The sequence below is a fragment of the Hesperophylax consimilis genome, chromosome 16 (genome assembly GCF_061612785.1).
Source record: "Hesperophylax consimilis isolate HC1 chromosome 16, BYU_Hcon_1.0, whole genome shotgun sequence".
NCBI classification, from domain to species: domain Eukaryota; kingdom Metazoa; phylum Arthropoda; class Insecta; order Trichoptera; family Limnephilidae; genus Hesperophylax; species Hesperophylax consimilis.
Window position 1 is genome coordinate 28,751,165 of NC_142851.1, and position 23,177 is coordinate 28,774,341.

Here is a 23,177-nt window from a genome sequence, read left to right on the forward strand (position 1 = left end):
CCACGCAGTAGGTATTTTTTATTGATTTGATTTTTGCGAAAGTTTCGTTTCAATCTGAATACGCATACATTTCTTATAAACAATTCAAGCAACATATATTAGGGTAGGTACCAGCACTCCATTGTGGACTGCTAGCTTCGCTTCTTTGGACAGTTTTTAGTTAGCTCCAACCGCGTCCAATCATCCATTAATTACCCATTATAACCAAGAACCCGGCCTCCCCTACTAAGTCACGAAGCGTAATCAGGAGAGATGGTAAAAGATACAGGTTCAAAATTTCCTACATAACATTATTCCTTTTGCCGCCATTTTGGATTTTTATGGTCGAAAGGTATCCCTCAACCAGTTTATTTCGATCCGGCCCGCCACGCAGTAGATGGGAAAACGCATCCGCCGCCAGGACCTAGACAAACCTCACCCTATGAACCCGTGTACCCCTGCTAAGTTATGATTTTTTTATGGATTTGTTTTTGCGAAATTTTCGTTTCAATCTAAATACGCATACATTTCTTATAAACAATTCAAGAAACACACGTCATTTTGATTTGAAACGGTACCATCTCACAGTCATTTCATGCGATATTCGACTCTAGAGACTAATACTTTGAGTTCAATATCACAAAAGATTACGGAATCACATAAAACCTTGTGATGAACAGTCCACCGATTGCCCCTTGATTGGTTCATTTAGTAAAACCATATATAGGGACACAGATCAACTTTGTCTAATAACTTCTTACCTGGATCAACATACTACGGGAATAGATCAATATATATGAGATCAACAAAATCTTTTGAACTTGATTAAACAAAAATGTAACTTTAATGCATCATTTACTACGTTTCGTGACTTAGCAGGGGTGCCCGGGTTCATGGGGTGAGATTTGTCTAAGTCATTTTATAAGAGAAATTTTGAACATTGATTGAATAAAATTTTATTTTAATGTATCTTTTATCATTTCTCCCGACGTAAGTTTCTTGTAATGATTAAGTTGAAACAAAGCGTAATATCCATAATATGTGCCTATTAAAATTGCGGCGATTAGATTGGCGAGAATTAAATTTTTCAAATTTTAAATTATGATTGCTAAAAAATTTATTCTAATTTGTTTATTAATAAACATGGCTAAAGTCATTTCAAGCTACGATTCCAACCAACGATGTTTTAGTATATGTTCGTCAATCAACAGGAGCCATAATGTCTGTACATCAGAGCCCTCGAGAACTATTACAATTATGTGTACCGCCGCCCCGGGAACCATTTATTAGATAACCAACATCCCTACCATAGGTCACCGCCAACGTTTAGCGAGATTGTTGTTTATTTCTTATATTTTTACATCATATCCACACAGGAGGCCCTGAGGAAAATCGTAACCCTCAGGGCCTATGTCATCTTTGTGAATGCTGTGCTGGGGGAATTTTGAAAGAAACGAAGGAGAGTGAGTTCTGGGAAGTAAATAGGTTTGATGGGTGGGTAGTAATCTGGGGTTCAGTGTGTTCGAGTGATATACATAAGAATCTAACTCTCCTACTGCGTTGCAAGGCGATGCGTTAAAAGAGGACTAATCGATCCGGCCCACCACGCAGTTATTAGGCAGGCGCATCCGCCGCCAAGCCCCTCACATACCTCACCCCATAAACTCGGGCACTCCTGATAAGTCACCAAACATATCAAACAACTTGGGGAGACCTATGGCAGAAGTGTGGGTTATCAAATAAATGGTTCCCGGGGCGGCGGTACCCATACCCTCCTCCCAAATTGTGATAAACTTCTACTTTAAAATGTAAAACATAATTTAAAACGTACCTAAATGACGGCCTCCGTTATCGAGGGGTAAGGCTATCGACTAGCAATCCGAAGGTCGCGGGCTCAAATAAATTTTACTAAAATAAATTTGTACTATTTTACAATTAGTGTTTGGCAACCAGATCTGAATAGCCAGGTACTCTCCCAACTTTCTCCCCGTCATCTCCTTCGAGGTTCACAATATCTTCAGTCTCACAACAACCCCAATCGGGGATGCCATAGTCTCACTGGCTCCAGACGGTAGCAGTTGGGACTCTGGTGCGATATTGCACCAGATATACCATCAACTTATTTTACCGTACATATGCCTCAGGGATCTCATTTCTACAGTATTCAGTCTACTTTCAGCCTTCTTCTGCCAGTTCCATGCTTCACTTCCGTATATTAGGGTAGGTACCAGCACTCCATTGTGGACTGCTAGCTTCGCTTCTTTGGACAGTTTTTTGTTAGCTCCAACCTCGTCCAATCATCCATTAATTACCCATTATAACCAAGAACCCGGCCACCCCTACTAAGTCACGAAGCGTAATCAGGAGAGATGGTAATAGATGCAAGTTCAAAATTTCCCATATGACATTATGCTTTTTGCCGCCATTTTGGATTTTGATGGTCAAAAGGTATCCCTCAACCAGTCTCTTTCGATCCGGCCCGCCACGCAGTAGGTATTTTTTATTGATTTGATTTTTGCGAAAGTTTCGTTTCAATCTGAATACGCATACATTTCTGATAAACAATTCAAGCAACATATATTAGGGTAGGTACCAGCACTCCATTGTGGACTGCTAGCTTCGCTTCTTTGGACAGTTTTTAGTTAGCTCCAACCGCGTCCAATCATCCATTAATTACCCATTATAACCAAGAACCCGGCCTCCCCTACTAAGTCACGAAGCGTAATCAGGAGAGATGGTAAAAGATACAGGTTCAAAATTTCCTACATAACATTATTCCTTTTGCCGCCATTTTGGATTTTTATGGTCGAAAGGTATCCCTCAACCAGTTTATTTCGATCCGGCCCGCCACGCAGTAGATGGGAAAACGCATCCGCCGCCAGGACCTAGACAAACCTCACCCTATGAACCCGTGTACCCCTGCTAAGTTATGATTTTTTTATGGATTTGTTTTTGCGAAATTTTCGTTTCGATCTAAATACGCATACATTTCTTATAAACAATTCAAGCAACACACGTCATTTTGATTTGAAACGGCACCATTTCACAGTCATTTCATGCGATATTCGACTCTAGAGACTAATACTTTGAGTTCAATATCACAAAAGATTACGGAATCACATAAAACCTTGTGATGAACAGTCCACCGATTGCCCCTTGATTGGTTCATTTAGTAAAACCATATATAGGAACACAGATCAACTTTGTCTAATAACTTCTTACCTGGATCAACATACAACGGGAATAGATCAATATATATGAGATCAACATAAGTATGCCAATTTGGGTAGATCAACATACTACGGGAATAGATCAATATATATGAGATCAACATAAGTATGCCAATTTGGGTAGATCAACATAAATTATGCATCCGATTTCCATACAAATTTTGAAAATTTTACTAACAGTATATCAAATGGTTTTTCTGGCAAACTGGCAACATTGATAATTATTGTACCACTGTTGTCAATTCATTCAGATGTATTCCATAATAGCCAAGTTATATGGTGTTAAAGGTGGATCAACTTAGTCTAACAACTTCTTACTGGATCAACATAATACGGGAAGAGGACAATAAATATATATATATATATATATATATATATATTTATCCCCTCTCGTACTTTGTTGATCTCGCGCGACGGTACGCCAGGTATATGTTGATCCGTTTGCATTTGTTGATCCACCCCGGATATGTTGATCCACTACCCAAGCTGGCATACATATGTAAATCCCTACAGATCAACTTGTGTCATCGAGATTTTGCTGTAAGCCAGGCCCATTTTTCGGTCGCATATACATTTTACACGATTTATTTTGTTGATCTATATATTTCTGACAAACTTGACCGCTTGCATGTGTTGTAACTTGTAACCGCCAATTTCGCGCGCGTTGTGGTATTTTTAGATTCCGTTAGAACATCCATATTCTATGAAAATGACTCTGTACTTAAAGAGGATAGACTGCCTCACGCGTATTTATATTGAAATGGAACTTTCAAAAACGTCAAATCCATGCTTAAAAAATCTTTTGAACTTGATTAAACAAAAATGTAATTTTAATGCATCATTTACTACGTTTCGTGACTTAGCAGGGGTGCCCGGGTTCATGGGGTGAGATTTGTCTAAGTCATTTTATAAGAGAAATTTTGAACATTGATTGAATAAAATTTTATTTTAATGTATCTTTTACCATCTCTCCCGACGTAAGTTTCTTGTAATGATTAAGTTGAAACAAAGCGTAATATCCATAATATGTGCCTATTAAAATTGCGGTGATTACATTGGTGAGAATTTAATTTTTCAAATTTTAAATTGAAATTGCTGAAAAATTTATTCCAATTTGTTTTTTACTAAACATGGCTAAAGTCATTTCAAGCACCGATTCCAACCAACGATGTTTTAGTATATGTTCGTCAATCAACAGGAGCCATAATGTCTGTACATCAGAGCCCTCGAGAATTATTACAATTATGTGTACCGCCGCCCCGGGAGCCAATATATTAGATAACCAATACACCTACCATTAGTCACCGCCAACGTTTTAGCGAGATAGTTGTTTATTTTTTGTATTTTTTTACATCGTCTCCACACAGGAGGCCCTAAGGAAAATCGTAACCCTCAAGGCCTATGTCATCTTTGTGAATGCTGTGTTGGGGGTATTTTGAAAGTAAGGAAGGTCAGTGAGTTCTGGGAAGGAAATAGGTATGGATGGGTGGGTAGTATCCTGGGGGTCAGTGTGTTCGAGTGATAAACATAAGATTCCAACTCTCCTACTGCGTTGCAAGGCGATGCGTTGAAAGAGGATTAATCGATCCGGCCCACCACGCATTTGGTAGGCAAGCGCATCCGCCGCCAAGAACCGAACAAACCTCACCCCATAAACCCGGGCACTCCTGCTAAGTCACCAAACATATCAAACTACTTGAGGTGGCTCTCGACTAGCAATCCGTAGGTCGCGGGTTCAAATAAATTTTATTAAAATTAATTTGCACTATTTTACAATTAGAGTTTTGGTTATATCTGAATAGCCAGGTACTCTCCCACCTTCCTCCTCGTCATCTCCTTTGAGGTCTCCTTTGAGGATGCCATAGTCTCACTGGCTCCAGACGGAAGTTTTTGTAAGTCTCCATATTCAAATTCGGCGGTATGATTTTTTTATGTGACACCTCTCCCTAGAGCGCCCCTGTCTTTACACGTTAAATACATAGAAACTATGTCGCCAACCGGTTGGGCAGCGTTATGAGGCGGGTTAAGGTAGGGGCTGTAGGAATGAATTTATTAATGCGGGTCTTAAAGAGGCCCGGATTATATTGATAGCTCGTTCCACATGCGAGCCGACTTACGATAAAACGAGTCGGAGAAACGACCCGTTCATATATGTATAGATAACATCAACTTAACTGTGAACGTGTATTCCGCTCGGTCCGTCGAGTATCAAGCACGTGCACGGTGCACCGGGGATCAATGCTGCTAGCTCCTTTTAACAGGCTCTAATAAAATATCTGTAGAATAGACACAGCATACGCACATTTTGTCATACATGATTTTACCGTACATATGCCTCAGGGATCTCATTTCTACAGTATTCAGTCTACTTTCAGCCTTCTTCTGCCAGTTCCATGCCTCACTTCCGTATATTAGGGTAGGTACCAGCACTCCATTGTGGACTGCTAGCTTCGCTTCTTTGGACAGTTTTTTGATAGCTCCAACCTCGTCCAATCATCCATTAATTACCCATTATAACAAAGAACCCGGCCTCCCCTACTAAGTCGCGAAGCGTAATCAGGAGAGATGGTAAAAGATACAAGTTCAAAATTTCCCATATAACATTATGCCTTTTGCTGCCATTTTGGATTTTGATGGTCGAAAGGTATCCCTCAACCAGTCTCTTTCGATCCGGCCCGCCACGCAGTAGGTATTTTTTATGGATTTGATTTTTGCGAAAGTTTCGTTTCAATCTAAATACGCATACATTTCTTATAAACAATTCAAGCAACATATATTAGGGTAGGTACCAGCACTCCATTGTGGACTGCTAGCTTCGCTTCTTTGGACAGTTTTTAGTTAGCTCCAACCGCGTCCAATCATCCATTAATTACCCATTATAACCAAGAACCCGGCCACCCCTACTAAGTCACGAAGCGTAATCAGGAGAGATGGTAATAGATGCAAGTTCAAAATTTCCCATATAACATTATGCCTTTTGCTGCCATTTTGGATTTTGATGGTCGAAAGGTATCCCTCAACCAGTCTCTTTCGATCCGGCCCGCCACGCAGTAGGTATTTTTTATGGATTTGATTTTTGCGAAAGTTTCGTTTCAATCTAAATACGCATACATTTCTTATAAACAATTCAAGCAACATATATTAGGGTAGGTACCAGCACTCCATTGTGGACTGCTAGCTTCGCTTCTTTGGACAGTTTTTAGTTAGCTCCAACCGCGTCCAATCATCCATTAATTACCCATTATAACCAAGAACCCGGCCTCCCCTACTAAGTCACGAAGCGTAATCAGGAGAGATGGTAAAAGATACAGGTTCAAAATTTCCTACATAACATTATTCCTTTTGCCGCCATTTTGGATTTTTATGGTCGAAAGGTATCCCTCAACCAGTTTATTTCGATCCGGCCCGCCACGCAGTAGATGGGAAAACGCATCCGCCGCCAGGACCTAGACAAACCTCACCCTATGAACCCGTGTACCCCTGCTAAGTTATGATTTTTTTATGGATTTGTTTTTGCGAAATTTTCGTTTCGATCTAAATACGCATACATTTCTTATAAACAATTCAAGCAACACACGTCATTTTGATTTGAAACAGCACCATTTCACAGTCATTTCATGCGATATTCGACTCTAGAGACTAATACTTTGAGTTCAATATCACAAAAGATTACGGAATCACATAAAACCTTGTGATGAACAGTCCACCGATTGCCCCTTGATTGGTTCATTTAGTAAAACCATATATAGGGACACAGATCAACTTTGTCTAATAACTTCTTACCTGGATCAACATACTACGGGAATAGATCAATATATATGAGATCAACATACATAAGTATGCCAATTTGGGTAGATCAACATACTACGGGAATAGATCAATATATATGAGATCAACATAAGTATGCCAATTTGGGTAGATCAACATAAATTATGCATCCGATTTCCATACAAATTTTGAAAATTTTACTAACAGTATATCAAATGGTTTTTCTGGCAAACTGGCAACATTGATAAGTATTGTACCACTGTTGTCAATTCATTCAGATGTATTCCATAATAGCCAAGTTATATGGTGTTTAAGGTGGATCAACTTAGTCTAACAACTTCTTACTGGATCAACATAATACGGGAAGAGGACAATATATATATATATATATATATATATATATATATATATATATATATATATATATATATATATATATTATATATAAAACTTATTATATATATATATATATATATATATATATATATATATATATATATATAATAAGTTTTATATATGTGGTATATATTTTTACTATATGTATATATGAATTATGTATTATATATTGTCTCATTTTATGCCTTCTGTAATAAAAGCGCAATTAATTCCGGTGGTTTAAACTTAAAAAAAACATGGTTCATATATGTACACAAAATTACAAAAGTTCATCAAAATTAACAAACTTTAGGGTTTGTGCGGGAGACCTAAAATCCATTTTTTATAAATAAAAATCGTTTCTTACTTATTTTATGCCCTAATATTACTGTTTTTTAACTTGAAATAAACACAAAAGTTAAAATTTAATTTTTTTAAATTTAAAAAAAATTATATTTTTTGAAAAAAATTAAAACTTTAGGCCTTGTGCGGGAGACCTAAACATTTTTTTTAAAATCCAAAATTTTTTGTGGTAAGTTGTGGTACCTAGTAGCAACTTTTTTTCAACTTGGAATTTGAAAACAAAAAAAAGTTAAAAATCGATACACCCTAATACCCATGTGAGCTGTTCCCAAAAGCGAACAAATTAGACTAAGGGGTTAAACACGTGATAAATTACGTCCGAAGGCAGTGATTCACTTATCTCAATGCTTATATCTTGTATTGGCGATATAATTGAATAAGTTTTAATAGCACCGTTTTCGTAGAAAGCAATTTTTCGTGATCTTGCACGTCTGAGAGTTAAAGAGAGACGCCTGTGAAATTTGATCACTTCAACGAATCGGTAATCTTCCTCTTTTTTTATCACTACCACAATCTAATTGTTTTACTTTATTTTAAGTACGGTGGCTTATGGTATGAGATCTACCGCTACGAGCAGTACTTCGAGAAGGACGCAGAATGCGTGACGGCGCAGTACACCCTGGTCGACGGAGTGGTGCAAGTTCTGAACTCCAGGGTGACCGGTGGCACCAGCTGGATGTTAGCCGGATCGGCTAACCCTGCTCCCGATGCGGAGGGAAAAGGAAAACTGAACGTCATGTTCCCTAGCATCGGTAAGACTGTTCTATTTAGCACATTTTCCTAATTATTTTTCTTCCTCTCTAGTAGGATGTAGTGTATGGACTATTCTTTAAGCGTTGAAATTATTTTTTTTTTGTGAATAAAATAAAATTAAACATTACAAATTAAAATTTAATACATATAAGAAATTAGTAAGTATAAAACCTTTAAAAAAGGAGATTTACAAAAATATAAACAAAAAAAGAAATTTCAGTCCTCAGACTCTTTCAAGAATCAAAAGGATTTTCCTTTTAATATTTCCTCACAATAGACATTTATTTATTATTTTTGTATTTAATTCGTAGAACTCGATGTAATTTTTTATTAATTACCGTAATGATACATTAAAGTTGAAAAAACCTTTCAGGAGCACTATACAGGGTGTATCGGCACGTACCCGACAAACTTTAACCAGCTATTCCTTAGCACATTTGGAGTAAAAAATGTTATGGGCACTTTGCTGTCCGGTAACATTTTTTTAAATAAAAAAATTATCATTCATATTTTCACCACATGTCACCACTGTTTTATCCTTTGTCACAGTTTGAAAACCCATCTGGCAATATTTTATTCGAGTTTCGTTGAATTATATACGTACGTACCTACATTGGCGCGCTTTTACAATCACAACAAAATGGCATGGCACCATTCGTCTCATTTTTAAGTATTATTATTTAGTGTGTATGAAAGAGCGAATACGCTTTTTGACACACTTGCTAATAACAGCTGTTGAACACGAGAAACAATGCCAATGACAGTGACGGAGTGTGGATTTTTTTATAATTTTTTGTTTTTAATTGAAAAAAAATGTTACCGGACAGCAAAGTGCCCATAACATTTTTTACTCCAAATGTGCTAAGGAAAAGCTGGTTAAAGTTTGTCGGGTACTTGCCGATACACCCTGTATACTTCATCCCATCGGACAGGGCTGAACCCTGCTGAACCAAACGGAATGTTAGGTTAGGTAAGGTAAGGTTAGGCAGTACTGGTGCCTTGACTCCTTAGCTCCTTGGAGACTTGGCAAGTCGGTGACTGGAGCTGACTGCTTCAAATGCACTTGCACAGGGCCGGCCCTGCATAATCTGTGATGACTGTCTAAGGAACACAGAGATTATAATAACATAACATTATTATAACATAACCTCGCGCGATCGACGAGATGTATGGGTAATTTTCCAATGTGTAAGGAAAAGTAAAGAAAGTCTGTGTCTTCTTTGTTTGTTGAAAAACGGTTTTAAAGTAGGTACCGCACAAGAGACCTAACTTTATTCGAAAATCGTCCAGAGCCAGTGAGACTATGGCATCCCCAATTGGGGAACGTTGTGAGGTTGAAGGTAGTGGGAAGGGGACGGAGACGGGAAGATGAAGGTGAGGGAGTACCTGGCTATTCAGATCTGGTCACCAAACACGGCGAAAGCCTTTTTAAGCAACGTTTCAATTCTGAATGGTGGCCTTACATCAGGAGATATCTAAGATTATCTTCATCTCTGGAACGTGCCGCAAGTATTTTATTAATAAATTTCAAAATAACACTAATTTATTAAGTAAAATTGACTTGCGCACGCCGGGATTTGAACCCGGGACCTTCGGTCGATCACGCAGGCCTCAATGATACCAAATATATGATGATACTAAAAGTTTGATGTGAAAATAATCTTGTTGAATTAAGATAAAATTGAGTTTACTTTCAACAACACGCTTCTGTCGGTTTCAATGTGTGATGACATTTCTTTTTGTACTTCTCCAAATACCTCATTGTAAGAAATACTGTAACTTCTTAATCGCCCACACTATATTTTGCGCCATGTGCCAGCTGATTCTATTATCGCATTAACTTACTTAAGTAGTTTCTCCAGAATAGCTAGTTATATTATGATAAATGATTTTTGAAAATATTCTTAGGGATATGTTGGGACACAGAGGTTACAGACTTACTTGCTTACTTGGGAGGTTACAGACGAATTTTATCCTCAATTGAACATCCGCGCGTGCGCTCCTCTGTCACCCGTCCTCTTTCACACATCGCAGTGACTGATTATTGTTATACTTTCAGGAAACAGGGTCGCAAAGTACTGGGTCCTTGCCACCGACTACACTGGCTATTCTCTGGTCTACTCCTGCAGAGATGCTGGGGATGGCAACATCAATGGTAGGACTCACAATGCACATTTAGCGCTTATTGCTATATTATTATTTTATATGTTTATTTATGTCTATTCTTGAATACACATTTTACAAATGATTACACTGGTTTATATTGTAGTACAGAAAAACGGGACAAAAAAAAGAAAAAAAGGTTTATATAGGTAAAACTGTGTGTGGGTGATATTATATGTTACGTGAACACCTCACTAGGAAAACCTCTGCTGAGGTGTTAAAGTGTTCGTGATTAAGTGTGACAGGTATTTATGTGTTGTGGTAGAAAGTCAAATTTTATTATTTTTTTCACACACATTTATTCGAACATGAAAACACACATTTATATGTGAGTGATTGTATTTTTGGATAATTCTTGAAAAACGTGTGTAATATTTAATTTTACTTATTATGTTTTGGTTATTTTTGGTTTGGAATTATAATCTTTAGAATAAAGTGAATATCTTGATTTTTATCCAGGCTTCGATATGTTTTTTGAGAAAGTTTGTAGATGTATTTACAGTCAGTAATTGATTTAAAGTAATGGGCATACTGTTAAAAAGTTTGGTTGCGTAGTACTGAAAGTGTCTTTGTCCGTGTGTGGTGTGTGTCATCGGAATGTTCAGTGTTTTATTTGTTGAGGACCTGGTTTTTATTATGGCTTTTGGTTGATTTGCAATATGAAGATAATTATGGATGAGGTGTAGGAGAGCAGGTAAAGGTTTTGGCGTAAAGTTGTCTTATTGACATGACGTCTAGTGTTTTGAAGATTTTGGTTGAATCTGTGTAGAATGTTACTTGCAGAATGAGTTTTATTATTGCCTTTTGAACTTTTTGGATTGGGTCAATTCACAATTGATATTACAACGCTTTCATGAAATGTAATGTTCTTTTCTCAATGTAAATGGTAATTCGGTAGTTCGACCCACAGGAGAACGGCGGCGCAGCATTTTTCATACAAAATTTAATTCATTTGTTTATTGTTCTTTTTTGAAAACTTCGATTTAATATTTTTTATTTACATTAACCCCACACAGAGGAGGCCCCGAGAAAAATAATTTCCCTCAGGGCCTATGTCATCTTTTGGTATGCTGTGTAAAGGGTTTTTTTAAGGAGAGGAAAGAGAGGAAGTTCTGGGAAGTTAAAAGGTATGAGGGTTGGGTAGGAATCCAGAAACCAGTGCGCCCAGGAGTGAAGGACATATGAATATGTCAGTCCCACAGCCGCGCAAGGCGATGGGTCTAGCGACCAATGGGATATGTTTCTCCCCAAACCAGCCTCTCCCGATCTGGCACGCCACGCAGCTGGTGGGCAGGCGCATCCTGAACACACATCACCCGATGAACCTGGGCAACCCTGATAAATCACCAAACGCAGCGAATCACATGGGGTGACCCGCCTCCCAAATTAAAAAAAATGTGATTCCAATAACATTTAAAAACATTTACAATTAATAACACATAAAACAAAAGATATACAGCAAATATCAAGTATTTATTCATTTACGTTACAATTATAAAATACATTTCAATGAAGAGATCTATTTTTCATGATTTTAGAGGAGTTATAATAGACACTAATTATTTCAAAAAATGATCTTGCCAAACCAACTATGTTACTACAATAAAATATAAAATAAAACATTGTGAGAAATCTGTTTTTTTTTATGGTTAGATTTTAATGAATATACGCAAAACTTTTATTAAATCAAAATCCTTTTTATTTATTTTTGGTATTGTTTTATATTTTATCTTACATAAATAGTAGTTACCACAGAAATCACGAAACATCAAATTCTTAAGTGGCCTACATTTTGTAATAAACGCAGATATAAATATATAGATATACATATATACAGCTCAGATCATTACTAGATATTATTTGCTATATATTTTGAATAGAAAAAAATCAGTTTGCTTGAGCTTTTGGTCTAAAATCAAAAATTAAGTTTTATATGAAAAGTGACGTTACTCTTTCTATTTTTGAAATAATTAATTGTTAATTGTTGGAAACTCATTTTAATATGACAATTTTGATAAATCTTTTTAGCTTTTTTCTATTATAATACTGACATGCTCTTTATATCAGTCTTGATATGCCATTTGTAAGTTGTAACTGGTCCGGTTAAAAATTAAAAAGTGATTTTTTTTTTCATTATTTATCATTTTTATTATAATTATTTAACGAACACTTTATTCTTCTTCGTGAAACTACTGACTTCCAACTTTGGACATGGACGGAAGCCTCATAATTTTTATTATTTATTTTTATGTCATTTTACAATTATTGTAATATTTGTGTTCACAATATGAAAGCAAAAAAGGTAACTCCTAATTGCTAGAATGAAGTAAGTCTGTATCAGGACGTCTCGTTTCACGTTTCTAGAGGCGATACGTGATTTAAGGCGATGCACTACGTCGTGTAATATTTTAAATCGATCCGCTATCAATAACACCCCTTACATAGATGGCGTTAAGGCTTTAATTCCCGCTTAATACCATCCGACTGTTTTGATTTATGCAAGAAAAAAACATGGCCAAAAAGTGCCTTTTATATTATTTTGTGGATGTTCAGGCAAAAATATTTAATTTTTTTCCGATCATTTTATGAATAATTTAATTTGCCACATTATACAATAAAAACATAACCGAAAATGGGTTCGTAAGTAGGAGATTTTGAACTTTAAAGCAGTTTTCATAGGCCTTATACATTATTTTTTTCTGGGCTTATGAAAAGACTTATCTTAAAAAATACTCTATTATTTCAAAGGCCAAGATGTATTCTACTCGCACTATTTAATTAAAGCATCTGATACATTTCTAGGCGACCAAATTTTCAAACCAAAAACACATGATTTTGTATTACTACGTAGTGCATCGCCTTAATATATATTTTTTTGAAATGTCTCTGGTCAAAAAAATGACATGTACATTTTTACTTCAAATAACTCATTAATCGCTCGTTAACGTATGTCGAGTACGTGCTGATAAACGTTTACAATAGAAATTAACGTAGTTTGTCTTCCAAATTTTGCAGTTTCGAGCTGGATCCTGAGCAGAAAACCGAAGCTGACTCCTCAACAGATAGTGGCCATCAACCCTTCCGTGGAGAGCGCAACCGGTTTGGCTTGGGACAACTACAGGGAGACCAGTCACAGCGAGGCAGACTGCAAGATCACCTCAACTGTTGAATAACCGAACCAATTACCTCAAATCCACCCTCGCGATTGCTTGCATACATATATACACATTTACCATGTAAACATAAGAAATGCTTACTGCATTTTAAAGCCAATGAATCCACCTGGAGTTCGCCGTTTATCGTACATTTTTATGTTCTATATACTTTTGAGTTCTATAAATTTTTAAGTTCTATAAATTTTAAGTTCTATGAATTTTTAAGATCTATGAATTTTTGAGTTCTATAAATTTTTATGCACTGTAAATTTTTAAGTTCTATAAATTTTTAAGATCTATAAATTTTTAAGTTCTACAAATTTGGCACACTATGACAAGCGTTCGCTCTAAACCATTTGCAAACTAGCCATAGTACGAGTATATATTCCAAAAATCATTCAAGTGGACATCGACTATCAATTTTGATCTATGTTAATTCTACCCCGATGATTGGGTATGACATAATCCCACCGGCTCTGGACAGTCGGAGGCACTCGGGATCGTTGGGATTCTGTTGCTATTCACATTATTAAAATTACGCAATCTCCAGTTCGTACTGTAGTTACAAAAACCATTATTCAATCGCTGATTTATCAGCGTGTCAAATATACAATAAATTCTGCATATCTACTGATATATTTACATACAAAAACTTATTTTATTCTATTAATTTCCAAAATTATAAAAAAAATATCGAGCAATAAAAATAAAAATTTCATTGTTTCCATAAGACAGTTGTACTTACATTAATTTTTGTTACTGAGAGATTAATTGTCTGTGGGGTGTATTTTTACGGACATGAAAGAGAGGAAGTTCTGTGAAGGAAAAAGGTATGGGGGTGGGTAGGAATCTAAGGATCTGTGTATCCAGGAGTGACGGACGTACGAATATAATATCCCTTCCACTGTGGCGCAAGGCGATGGGTCGGGAGTATGCGCGACCAGTGCCTTAAATGTATATACATAATTTATATAAGTTTTCCTATTTATCTTTTATTTACCTGTTTAAAGAGTAGATCAATTCTTCGACCCTTTTTATTAAATACTCCACATTTATTTTTATGTCAATCATTTTAAAATTTTATTATAATTATATGAACAAATTATTATAATTACATAAGATTAGAGATACTAAAATTCTATAAAACAGATCTGATAATAATAACACAATTATTTGAGGCGCCGGTGTTTACTGAGCTAATGAGCTTCAGTGTGATGTTTGTAATATGTGACAAAAAAATACATACAGACACATAAACAAAAGGTTACTTTTTAACTGTAAAACAAAACAAAAAACTAATAATGTCAATGTCAAATAGGTTCCCTAACCGAGGGCTGTAAAATAAGATAATATTACACGAGACGCTAGCTGACCCGTTGACTCATGATTGCATTTTACAAGAAAAATATAATTACTATCTTGTTCAAACCGTAGGTCAAGAATAGTTAGTTCGCTGCAGCCATCATGCCATTCATATCATCCATGAATGAGCTAAGAAAGGAATGAAAGGAGAATATATGACGCAAATGCGAATGGTATCAGGAGTCGGGGAAGCCCGAGGAAGATATGGCACGATCAAGTGAATCACTTGAGTCGGGCCATGTCAAGAGTCAGAATAATAGAATAGTATGTATGAGACGATATATGAATGAGAATGAGGCAAGGAGTGTGTGCCAAGACGGAGTTGTTTGGGGGTTTAATAATTTTTGAAATGTGGGATTTTTTTTAACAATAAATTATCAAAAGGTTTCATTCAAGACCGGTGATTATGAGTAGGTGTATAAATGAACGCGACAAACCACATTCATTATCATTCATCACGTTTTTTAATAAGTTCCTATGATATACACGGCAGTAATAGTAACAATTTATTATACATATTATTCGCAAAAAGCAATTACCCTTTTTTAGAATCATAATAAATTGGTTATGAACGTTATTATTCCGCCATCCGATAGATGTCTCCTGAAATCACTCCAAAGTAGTGTCAGATTATTTGGTTTAGTTTGAAAAAGCTTTGCAGATAAAGCGATAGATGGTGTACAACTGAAAAATCATCAAATATTCAACAGCTCGCACGGGCAAATTACAGAGGACATTTTGAATTTGAATGTATTTGTATAAACGTGTAAGTACGTTTAAAAAAAATAAAATCAAGTTCTTTGAAAGCCCTATTAATTACTTTTAATGGTTAACTAATGTTTATAAGCAATGGGTTTTTATGCATAGCACACCCAATACACTACCTTGTCTTACAAACATAAGTTTATCATTAAAAAATAATAATATTATTGTACAAACCAAAATATTTACCAACAAAAATGTAGATTTAATATGGTCGGACGCCATCTAGCGGAAAATTCAGCAAATACAAAGCCTTTCCTGCAAAAATAAAGTTGATTGTTTTCAGGGGAAAATATGTAATAAGCAATAGTTGTTGAATGAAAACTAGTAAATATTGAATTATTTGGCGGGTTTGGAATAAGCCGACGTAGCTTGGTGGTTTAGAGAAGCCGACCGGCAATCAGAAGGCTGAAGGTTCAATTCTCGGAAAACAAAAACAAATAATGGCCGATGGAGGCTTGGCTTATCAAAAACAATTATATTTAACCATCCAGTACACCACAATACATGCGAGTGACTCTTTAAAATTATTACCGACTGTCGACAAACTTAACTTTACTATCGGTTATGCCGCTACTGTAGATTTTGGGGATACCAGTGTAAATAATAAATAAGGAATAGATGTTAATACTTCATAAACATTTTAATTACAGTCAAAATATATAAATACATTAAATTAATAAATTTCAGATCTCAGGATTTTTTTAAATATAATAAAGTCTGGTGTAATTGACCAAACATTTTGAAATATCAGAGTTATTCTGTCTTGAAGGATTATTAATCAATTTAAATAAAATTATTAATTTTTAAAGACTATTAAAATTAATAATCAATTTAATTTGCCTGTCGGAGTTAGGTAAAGATAATATACTGTAATATAAAAATACACGGTGACTGGAAACTTGTAGTACAAGCGAGAAACCGGTGAATCTATAGATCACATAGAAAACCCAATTTTTTTTCGAGCATTTCGAATTTTTATTTTTTTCAGACTTTTTTCCTTTCTTTCGGCAAGCAAAAGGTTAAACAATATTTGGAGCAGGTTAACGCTTCGACGCATTTTAAAAGACACAGACAATGTTAATAAAAATAATGCCCCAAAATAGACTGAAAATGTGATGTATATTCACCAGTTTATACTACGAGTTTCCAAACACCATGTGTGATGGCGTATTTTTGGAAGAACAAAGTTTTTTTAAACTATAAAAGATGTATTTAAAAATATTTTTTTTTACTTCTAGTGAGTATTGAACCTTCCTAAACAGAAACTGGCTCAAGTGCTGGGAACTTTTAAAATGTCTTGAAAATTATTAAAAAAAAAAATTGTTAAGGATTGAACTTTCCTCCCCAGGAATTAGAGTCAACAACGCTAACACCCAAGCCAAAATCTAATTTGATGTTTTTATTTAAATATAATGTCATCCAATTATGTATTTAAGTTACTTAATGGGTATTGTGGTAGTAGGATAGGCAATAAAAAAGAAATGCCAACACCATAGACATATGAATATTAGTAGACCTGCCCTAAGTGATTAAAAGCGTATTATCCCCACTCCCCATCCCGGTTCCATTGGAGCCGGCTGTGCTCGCGTATGGCCTCAAGTGAAATTTGAAAACGTGACGTCATCATTCTTGTGCGAACTATGGTCGAGGCATCATCGGTTCATTTTACGAAATAACACGGCAAAATGTTGACTTTTGCTATGAAAACTTGTAAAAATAGATGTGAAAAAGAGAATAAACCCAATTGTCGTATTTATTTTACTTTATTTTAAGCATATTCACATCGTATAATATGGATCAGTTTTAGAAACATATACTATCACATCGAGAAACGTCTGGACGCGAAACACAAAGCTGGTTGGTTGCTGGAAAGTAAATTATGAACATTTATAAAAGTGTCTTAACTAAATACTTAAACGAAATATTCGACTCTGAAAATAGAACCGATTTTTTTTGCCGAATTTGGACTTCGCAAATTTGTTCATAACGTGGCGAGTAATTTGCGCTCCCATTTAAAAATGTCTATTCATTCAAAAGCAGATTTTACTTTTAAGAAGTAAATGGTGATATTATAATGCGAGATGCCTATTTACTGTCAGATTGATTTATTGACGAATCACAGTCAGCCTTACCCCCTTCGTTCTTCAACAGTTGATTTTACCCCTCGCCATTATCTTCTCGTCTATTAATTCCTATGTCTGTGGCCAACACAAATTTCTTTCAAGATTAGTCACCGAACCTCGGAAGTGTGCAGTCGTGTTTATCAGTGCTCTGTGTTTGAGGGCTTACTGACGGCGGCGGCGTACAGATAAGATTTAATTATTGTTACCTTTTCGTATTCATTATTTTTGTTTGTGTTATTTATTTGCGACGAAGTTGCGTGTATTATTTATATCATTTATTATTTCTAAAATAATAATTATTGTTTAATTTTTTTTTTAATTTGTTGAAATGGAGGAAGATGAAAATCGACCTCCGGACCCTGAGCCCATTTCTAATATTGTAGACGACTACGATACTGATGATACCCAGACTTCTGTAACCATTCCTTCCCGAAAACGACGTCCTCCGCTTTGCCTTAATGTACCTCCTAAAATTAAATCTCTTTCACAATCAAACGAAGCCCCAATCTCTCATGGAAGTTATAATGATACCATTCCTCCAGAAGCAAAAGCCATTGAGCTTATGTATTCTATTTCATCTTCAGCTCCATTTATTGTCAATGTCCAAAGGGCTGAACAGGGGAAAATAATTCATCCCCTGGATTTTGGTAAATTTATTTTTAGCTCAAAACTCAATAACCTCGGTATTATAAATGGGTCAATAAAACCGGAAGGTCGATACAAACTATCCATAGAATTTAAATCAGCCACATTAGCTAATGATTTTGTTAAAAAAATAGGTTCTCTTTCAAATAATAAATTTAAATCTTTCATACCTACTTTCAATTTAACCAGAATGGGCAGAGTAAGAGGTATCCCAACCGATCTATCAGAAACAGAAATAGTAGACGCTCTTAATGACTCTCAATTAACTACAAAAGTTTTAAAAGCACGTCGTTTGAATTTCAAGGATACTTCCACCGGCACCACTATATGGAAACCTTCCCAATCCGTTGTTTTTTTTTTTTTTTTTTTTTTTTTTTTTTCTTAGGTTTGTCAACAGTGATTCATATCAAAGCTCTCGAAATTCAATTACATTAATTAAACTTGGTTGATACTATCACTAATTACAGACAAACACAACATTGATGAACACAAAACTATATGCATACATGTATACACAAATACATACACTTACATATACATTTCATAACAGCAACAGTAATTATTTTATAGATCAACACGATAGGTAGCTTTAAGTCTTGTTTACGTTTGATTTGAAGGTGGCCAGTGATGACATTGACAAATCAATGGGATGACTTTTATATGTCTCGTTAAAATAACGGCACATTCTTGGTAAAGGTGAGTCATACCCCAGCTTAGTTTTATATTTTTTTATATGTAACGGAATATAATGTATTAGTCGGGAACCAATTCTAGGAACGTTGAACATAATTTGATAGAGTAAAAAAGGGCAGTTTATTAGAGCATTAATAATTTTGAAAAGGAAATTTAAATCAATATTTAGTCTTCTCTGTTCAAGGGTGCGTACATTGTAGAAATTTAGTCTATCGGTGTAATGAGGAAGTGATCGAGCTCGCTTATCACAATACGCTAGGTGGTACATAAAATGTTTTTGAACCCGCTCTATTCGCTGAATATGAACTTTGTAGGTTGGACTCCATATAGAACTTGCGTACTCCAACACGTTGCGGGTGAAGGAATTGTATAGCGTTATTTTTGATTTGGGATTCTGAAAATTTTTACTATTTCGTTTGATAAATCCTAGCATTTTTAGGGATCTAGAAATACTGCTGTCGATATGAGGTGTGAAAGTTAGTTTTTTATCAAATATTACGCCTAGGTCCCGAATGGTTGTGACTTCCTGGAGTTTAGTACCGTCGATAAAATATTGAGTTGAGATTGAGTTGCGTTTACGTGTAAAAGTTATGTGGACACATTTTAAAGAATTCAGAAACATTCTATTGTCAGTGCACCATTTAGAAACTCTGTTGATATCATTTTGAAGGAGTATTGAATCAAGTAATGTGTGGATAATTTTAAAAATCTTACAATCATCGGCGAACAATAAAATTTTAGAATCCAAAATAACATCGCACAAGTCATTAATAAAAACAAGGAACAAGATCGGGCCCAAATGGGACCCTTGAGGTACTCCAGACGGCACATCTAATCCTCTTGACTCATAACCATCAAATACTACTCTTTGTTCACGGTCAGTTAGATAGGAGTGAAACCAGTTTAGCAAGGTACCATGAACACCCATGCGTTTTAGTTTATGTATTAATAATCTGTGATTTACCTTATCAAAGGCCTTGCTAAAGTCAGTGTAGATGCTGTCTATCTGTTGACCTTTATCGACAGCTTCGGTTAAGGTAGTGAAATAGCAAAGTAAATTGGAGGATGTTGATTTCTGGGAGAGAAATCCATGCTGTTTTGGAGTAATAAGATTTTTGAGATGATAATTCAGACTTGGACAAATTATTTTTTCTAAAATTTTAGCAAATGAACAGAGAATGGAGATGGGTCTATAGTTTGTGACGTCGTGAAGGTCGCCACTTTTAGGTATAGGTACAATATTTGCTTGTTTCCATCTTGTTGGGAAAACGGATGAAGACAACGATTTCCTGTAAATGATAGTCAGAGGGAGTGCGAGACTGTGTGCACACTTTTTAATTAGGATAGGTGGAATTTTGTCGGGACCCGGACCTTTGCTCTGGTCGAGGTTAAGCATTGCTATTTTTACATCGTGCACACTAATATTTACTGTGTGCAGAACGCCGTTTGATTGATCTATTGAAACGGGATGAGGTTGAGTCTCTTCGTTGCCTCTTATGTTATCTTTCTCATATACTGATGAAAAGTGTTGGGCAAATAGTTCACTGCTTTCCTCGCCATTGGATGACTTTTTTTCTCCATACGTCATATTTTGGGGGATAGTACTGTTATTTTTTTTCTTTTGTTTGATAAATCTCCAAAAAGTTTTAACGCTATTATGATTAACCAGACACGATTCGATTTGTTGAATATATTTAAAGTAGCAATTACTAATGAGTTTGGAACAACGGGTGCGTAAGAGTTCGTAAGAATTTCTATCACGAGGATTTTTATATTTTTTATAGAGAATTCGAAATTTATTTTTTTCCTTAATAAGTTTAACTAAGTCTGGTGAGTACCAGTGGGGATACTGCTTATTACAATTTACAATTTTGGTTACGCATTTCTCAATTATACGATTCAGATGAGTGTAAAATATAGAAACCATATTGTCCACCGACGTGAATTCAGGTAAAAGTAATGCCCAATCTAGTTCTTGTAATTCCTTATTGAATTGAATGTAATCATTTTTATTAAAATCATATTTAAGTAAGGTTTTATTTTTTAGCATTTTTGTTAGTTTGAAATCAAAACTAAAATCAATCTCTAAGGGTGGGTGATGTACATCAATGCGACTTAAGATATCGGTACTTTGCCTGACTTGTAGTTCATGTGAATTGGATAAAACGAGATCTAAGATTCTACCGTTACTATTCACAATGTCATTGAATTGATTGAGGTTATTTAGGGCAAGAAAGTTCACAAGATGGTTGCCGATGTCATTATTATAATTTTCTGGAGATAAGAAATGAGTCTGGTTAGGCTCATTGCGGGTCCAACGAATACCTGCCAGGTTGAAATCTCCTATAATTAACAAATTCGATTCACCAACGCCTTCCATAACATTGCTAATTTTTTCAAAAAGGTATTCAAAATTATCAACAAGCAACGGGGGGGGTATATAAAGAGCACAGATATAGAGACATCTCGTTAATTTGTTCTGGCTGAATTTGATAGTCACCCATACGTCTTCCAAGGTACTTTCCCAATGCTTACAGCGGTTTGTTTGGTACTCTTGTAAAACGGCTATCAATACACCCCCTCCGTCACTTTTATGGTTAGAAGAACTGTTACGGTCCCTTCTGAAAACATTATAACGCGAGCCAAAAATTTCTGCATCAGATATAGAGTCGTTCAACCATGTTTCAGTTAGAATAATAATATCAAAATTGTTATTAAGTATTTCTAGATAAACTTCATTAAGTTTAGTTCTTAAACCCCTGCAATTCTGGTAATAAATTCTTAGGTTGTCCATGTCAGTATACATAATTCACAGATAATAAACCAATTGAAATTAAACAAAATACGGTAGGAATCAGGCAAGCGAAGCTAACGAGTCCTGGTTGCGAATCACCACTACATGCGCTGAGTTTTCATCTTTACGTACAAGTATTTTACCATTACGGATCCACACGAATTTATAATTAGCTTCTTTCGCTTTAATCCTCGTGGCTGCATGCAGGGCCTTGTTTGCTGGTGTGAGGTGTTCGCTGACGTATACCGGTGATTTGATGCCGTCGATGCCTAGATGTGTTGAATTTAGCTTGGAGTTCATGTTTTTCTTGTTGTAGCTGACGACTGCAGCCAGGACTTCATCCCTTGCCCTCACGCTCGGGAGCTTCACGACGATTGACTTGGGCCTTCTGGAATCTGGTTTGATCTTGGGGACTCGATGAATGTTAAGTATTTCCGACTCGGCAAAGGGGCGAGAAATCACGGTTCCAAGTTGTTTAACGATCGATATCAGATTCTCAGATTTATGCTCAGGTACGCACTGGATCTCGACGTTGGTTTCCCTGGCTGTCTGTTCCATGTGGGACACGCGTGCGTTAAGATCGCGCACTTCTGAGTTTAGCTTAACATTCTCAGCTTGTAAATTTTTTATTGTGCCCAATGAATCAGATAACATTTTTTTCAGGTCTTCATACTCGGCGGAAATGAAGCTGATGGAGTCTTTTATGTCTGGCAGAATATTTAGTTTCGTATTAATTGTTTCGTTCATTTCTCGAAACTTTTTATCGATATAACTAATGATTTTATTGTCATCTTCCTCAGCGTCACTAGATGTCGTTAATTTCTTTTGTGCATTCCTCTGTCGACTCATGTTTATAGGAATTATTTATTTAAATATTTATTTTTAATTTGAATGTAGACACAGTATCGTGACTAATGCACAGAGCGAGAATGATTATGCCTGGTTGTGATTTTGGCTAAAAGTGAGGTTGTCAATAATTTAGTTCTTATTTCTTCAGATAGATGGTGTA

At 35.7% G+C, this 23,177-nt stretch overlaps 2 protein-coding genes across 2 annotated transcripts in view; one reads left to right on the forward strand and one right to left on the reverse strand.

Moving 5' to 3' along the window:
- LOC149417007 (apolipoprotein D-like) overlaps nucleotides 1-14,448 on the forward strand; it is a 31,852-nt gene extending 17,404 nt beyond the window's left edge. The window contains exons 2-4 of the mRNA XM_089640728.1: nucleotides 8,254-8,467; nucleotides 10,528-10,623; nucleotides 13,647-14,448. Coding sequence (XP_089496854.1) covers nucleotides 8,254-8,467; nucleotides 10,528-10,623; nucleotides 13,647-13,804 — 468 coding nt within the window. The 3' untranslated portion in view covers nucleotides 13,805-14,448. The remainder of the gene's footprint in view (nucleotides 1-8,253; nucleotides 8,468-10,527; nucleotides 10,624-13,646) is intronic.
- Nucleotides 14,449-22,227: 7,779 nt separating this feature from the next.
- On the reverse strand, nucleotides 22,228-22,952 carry LOC149417008 (uncharacterized). The gene has a single exon (XM_089640729.1). The coding sequence runs from the start codon at nucleotides 22,913-22,915 to the stop codon at nucleotides 22,229-22,231; it is 687 nt and encodes a 228-aa protein (XP_089496855.1). The 5' UTR covers nucleotides 22,916-22,952; the 3' UTR covers nucleotide 22,228.
- Between the last annotated feature and the right edge of the window lie 225 nt (nucleotides 22,953-23,177).

Coding starts and splice junctions, on each gene's coding strand:
- LOC149417008 (XM_089640729.1), bottom strand. CDS start 22,915: ATGAACGAAACAATTAATACGAAACTAAATATTCTGCCAGACATAAAA.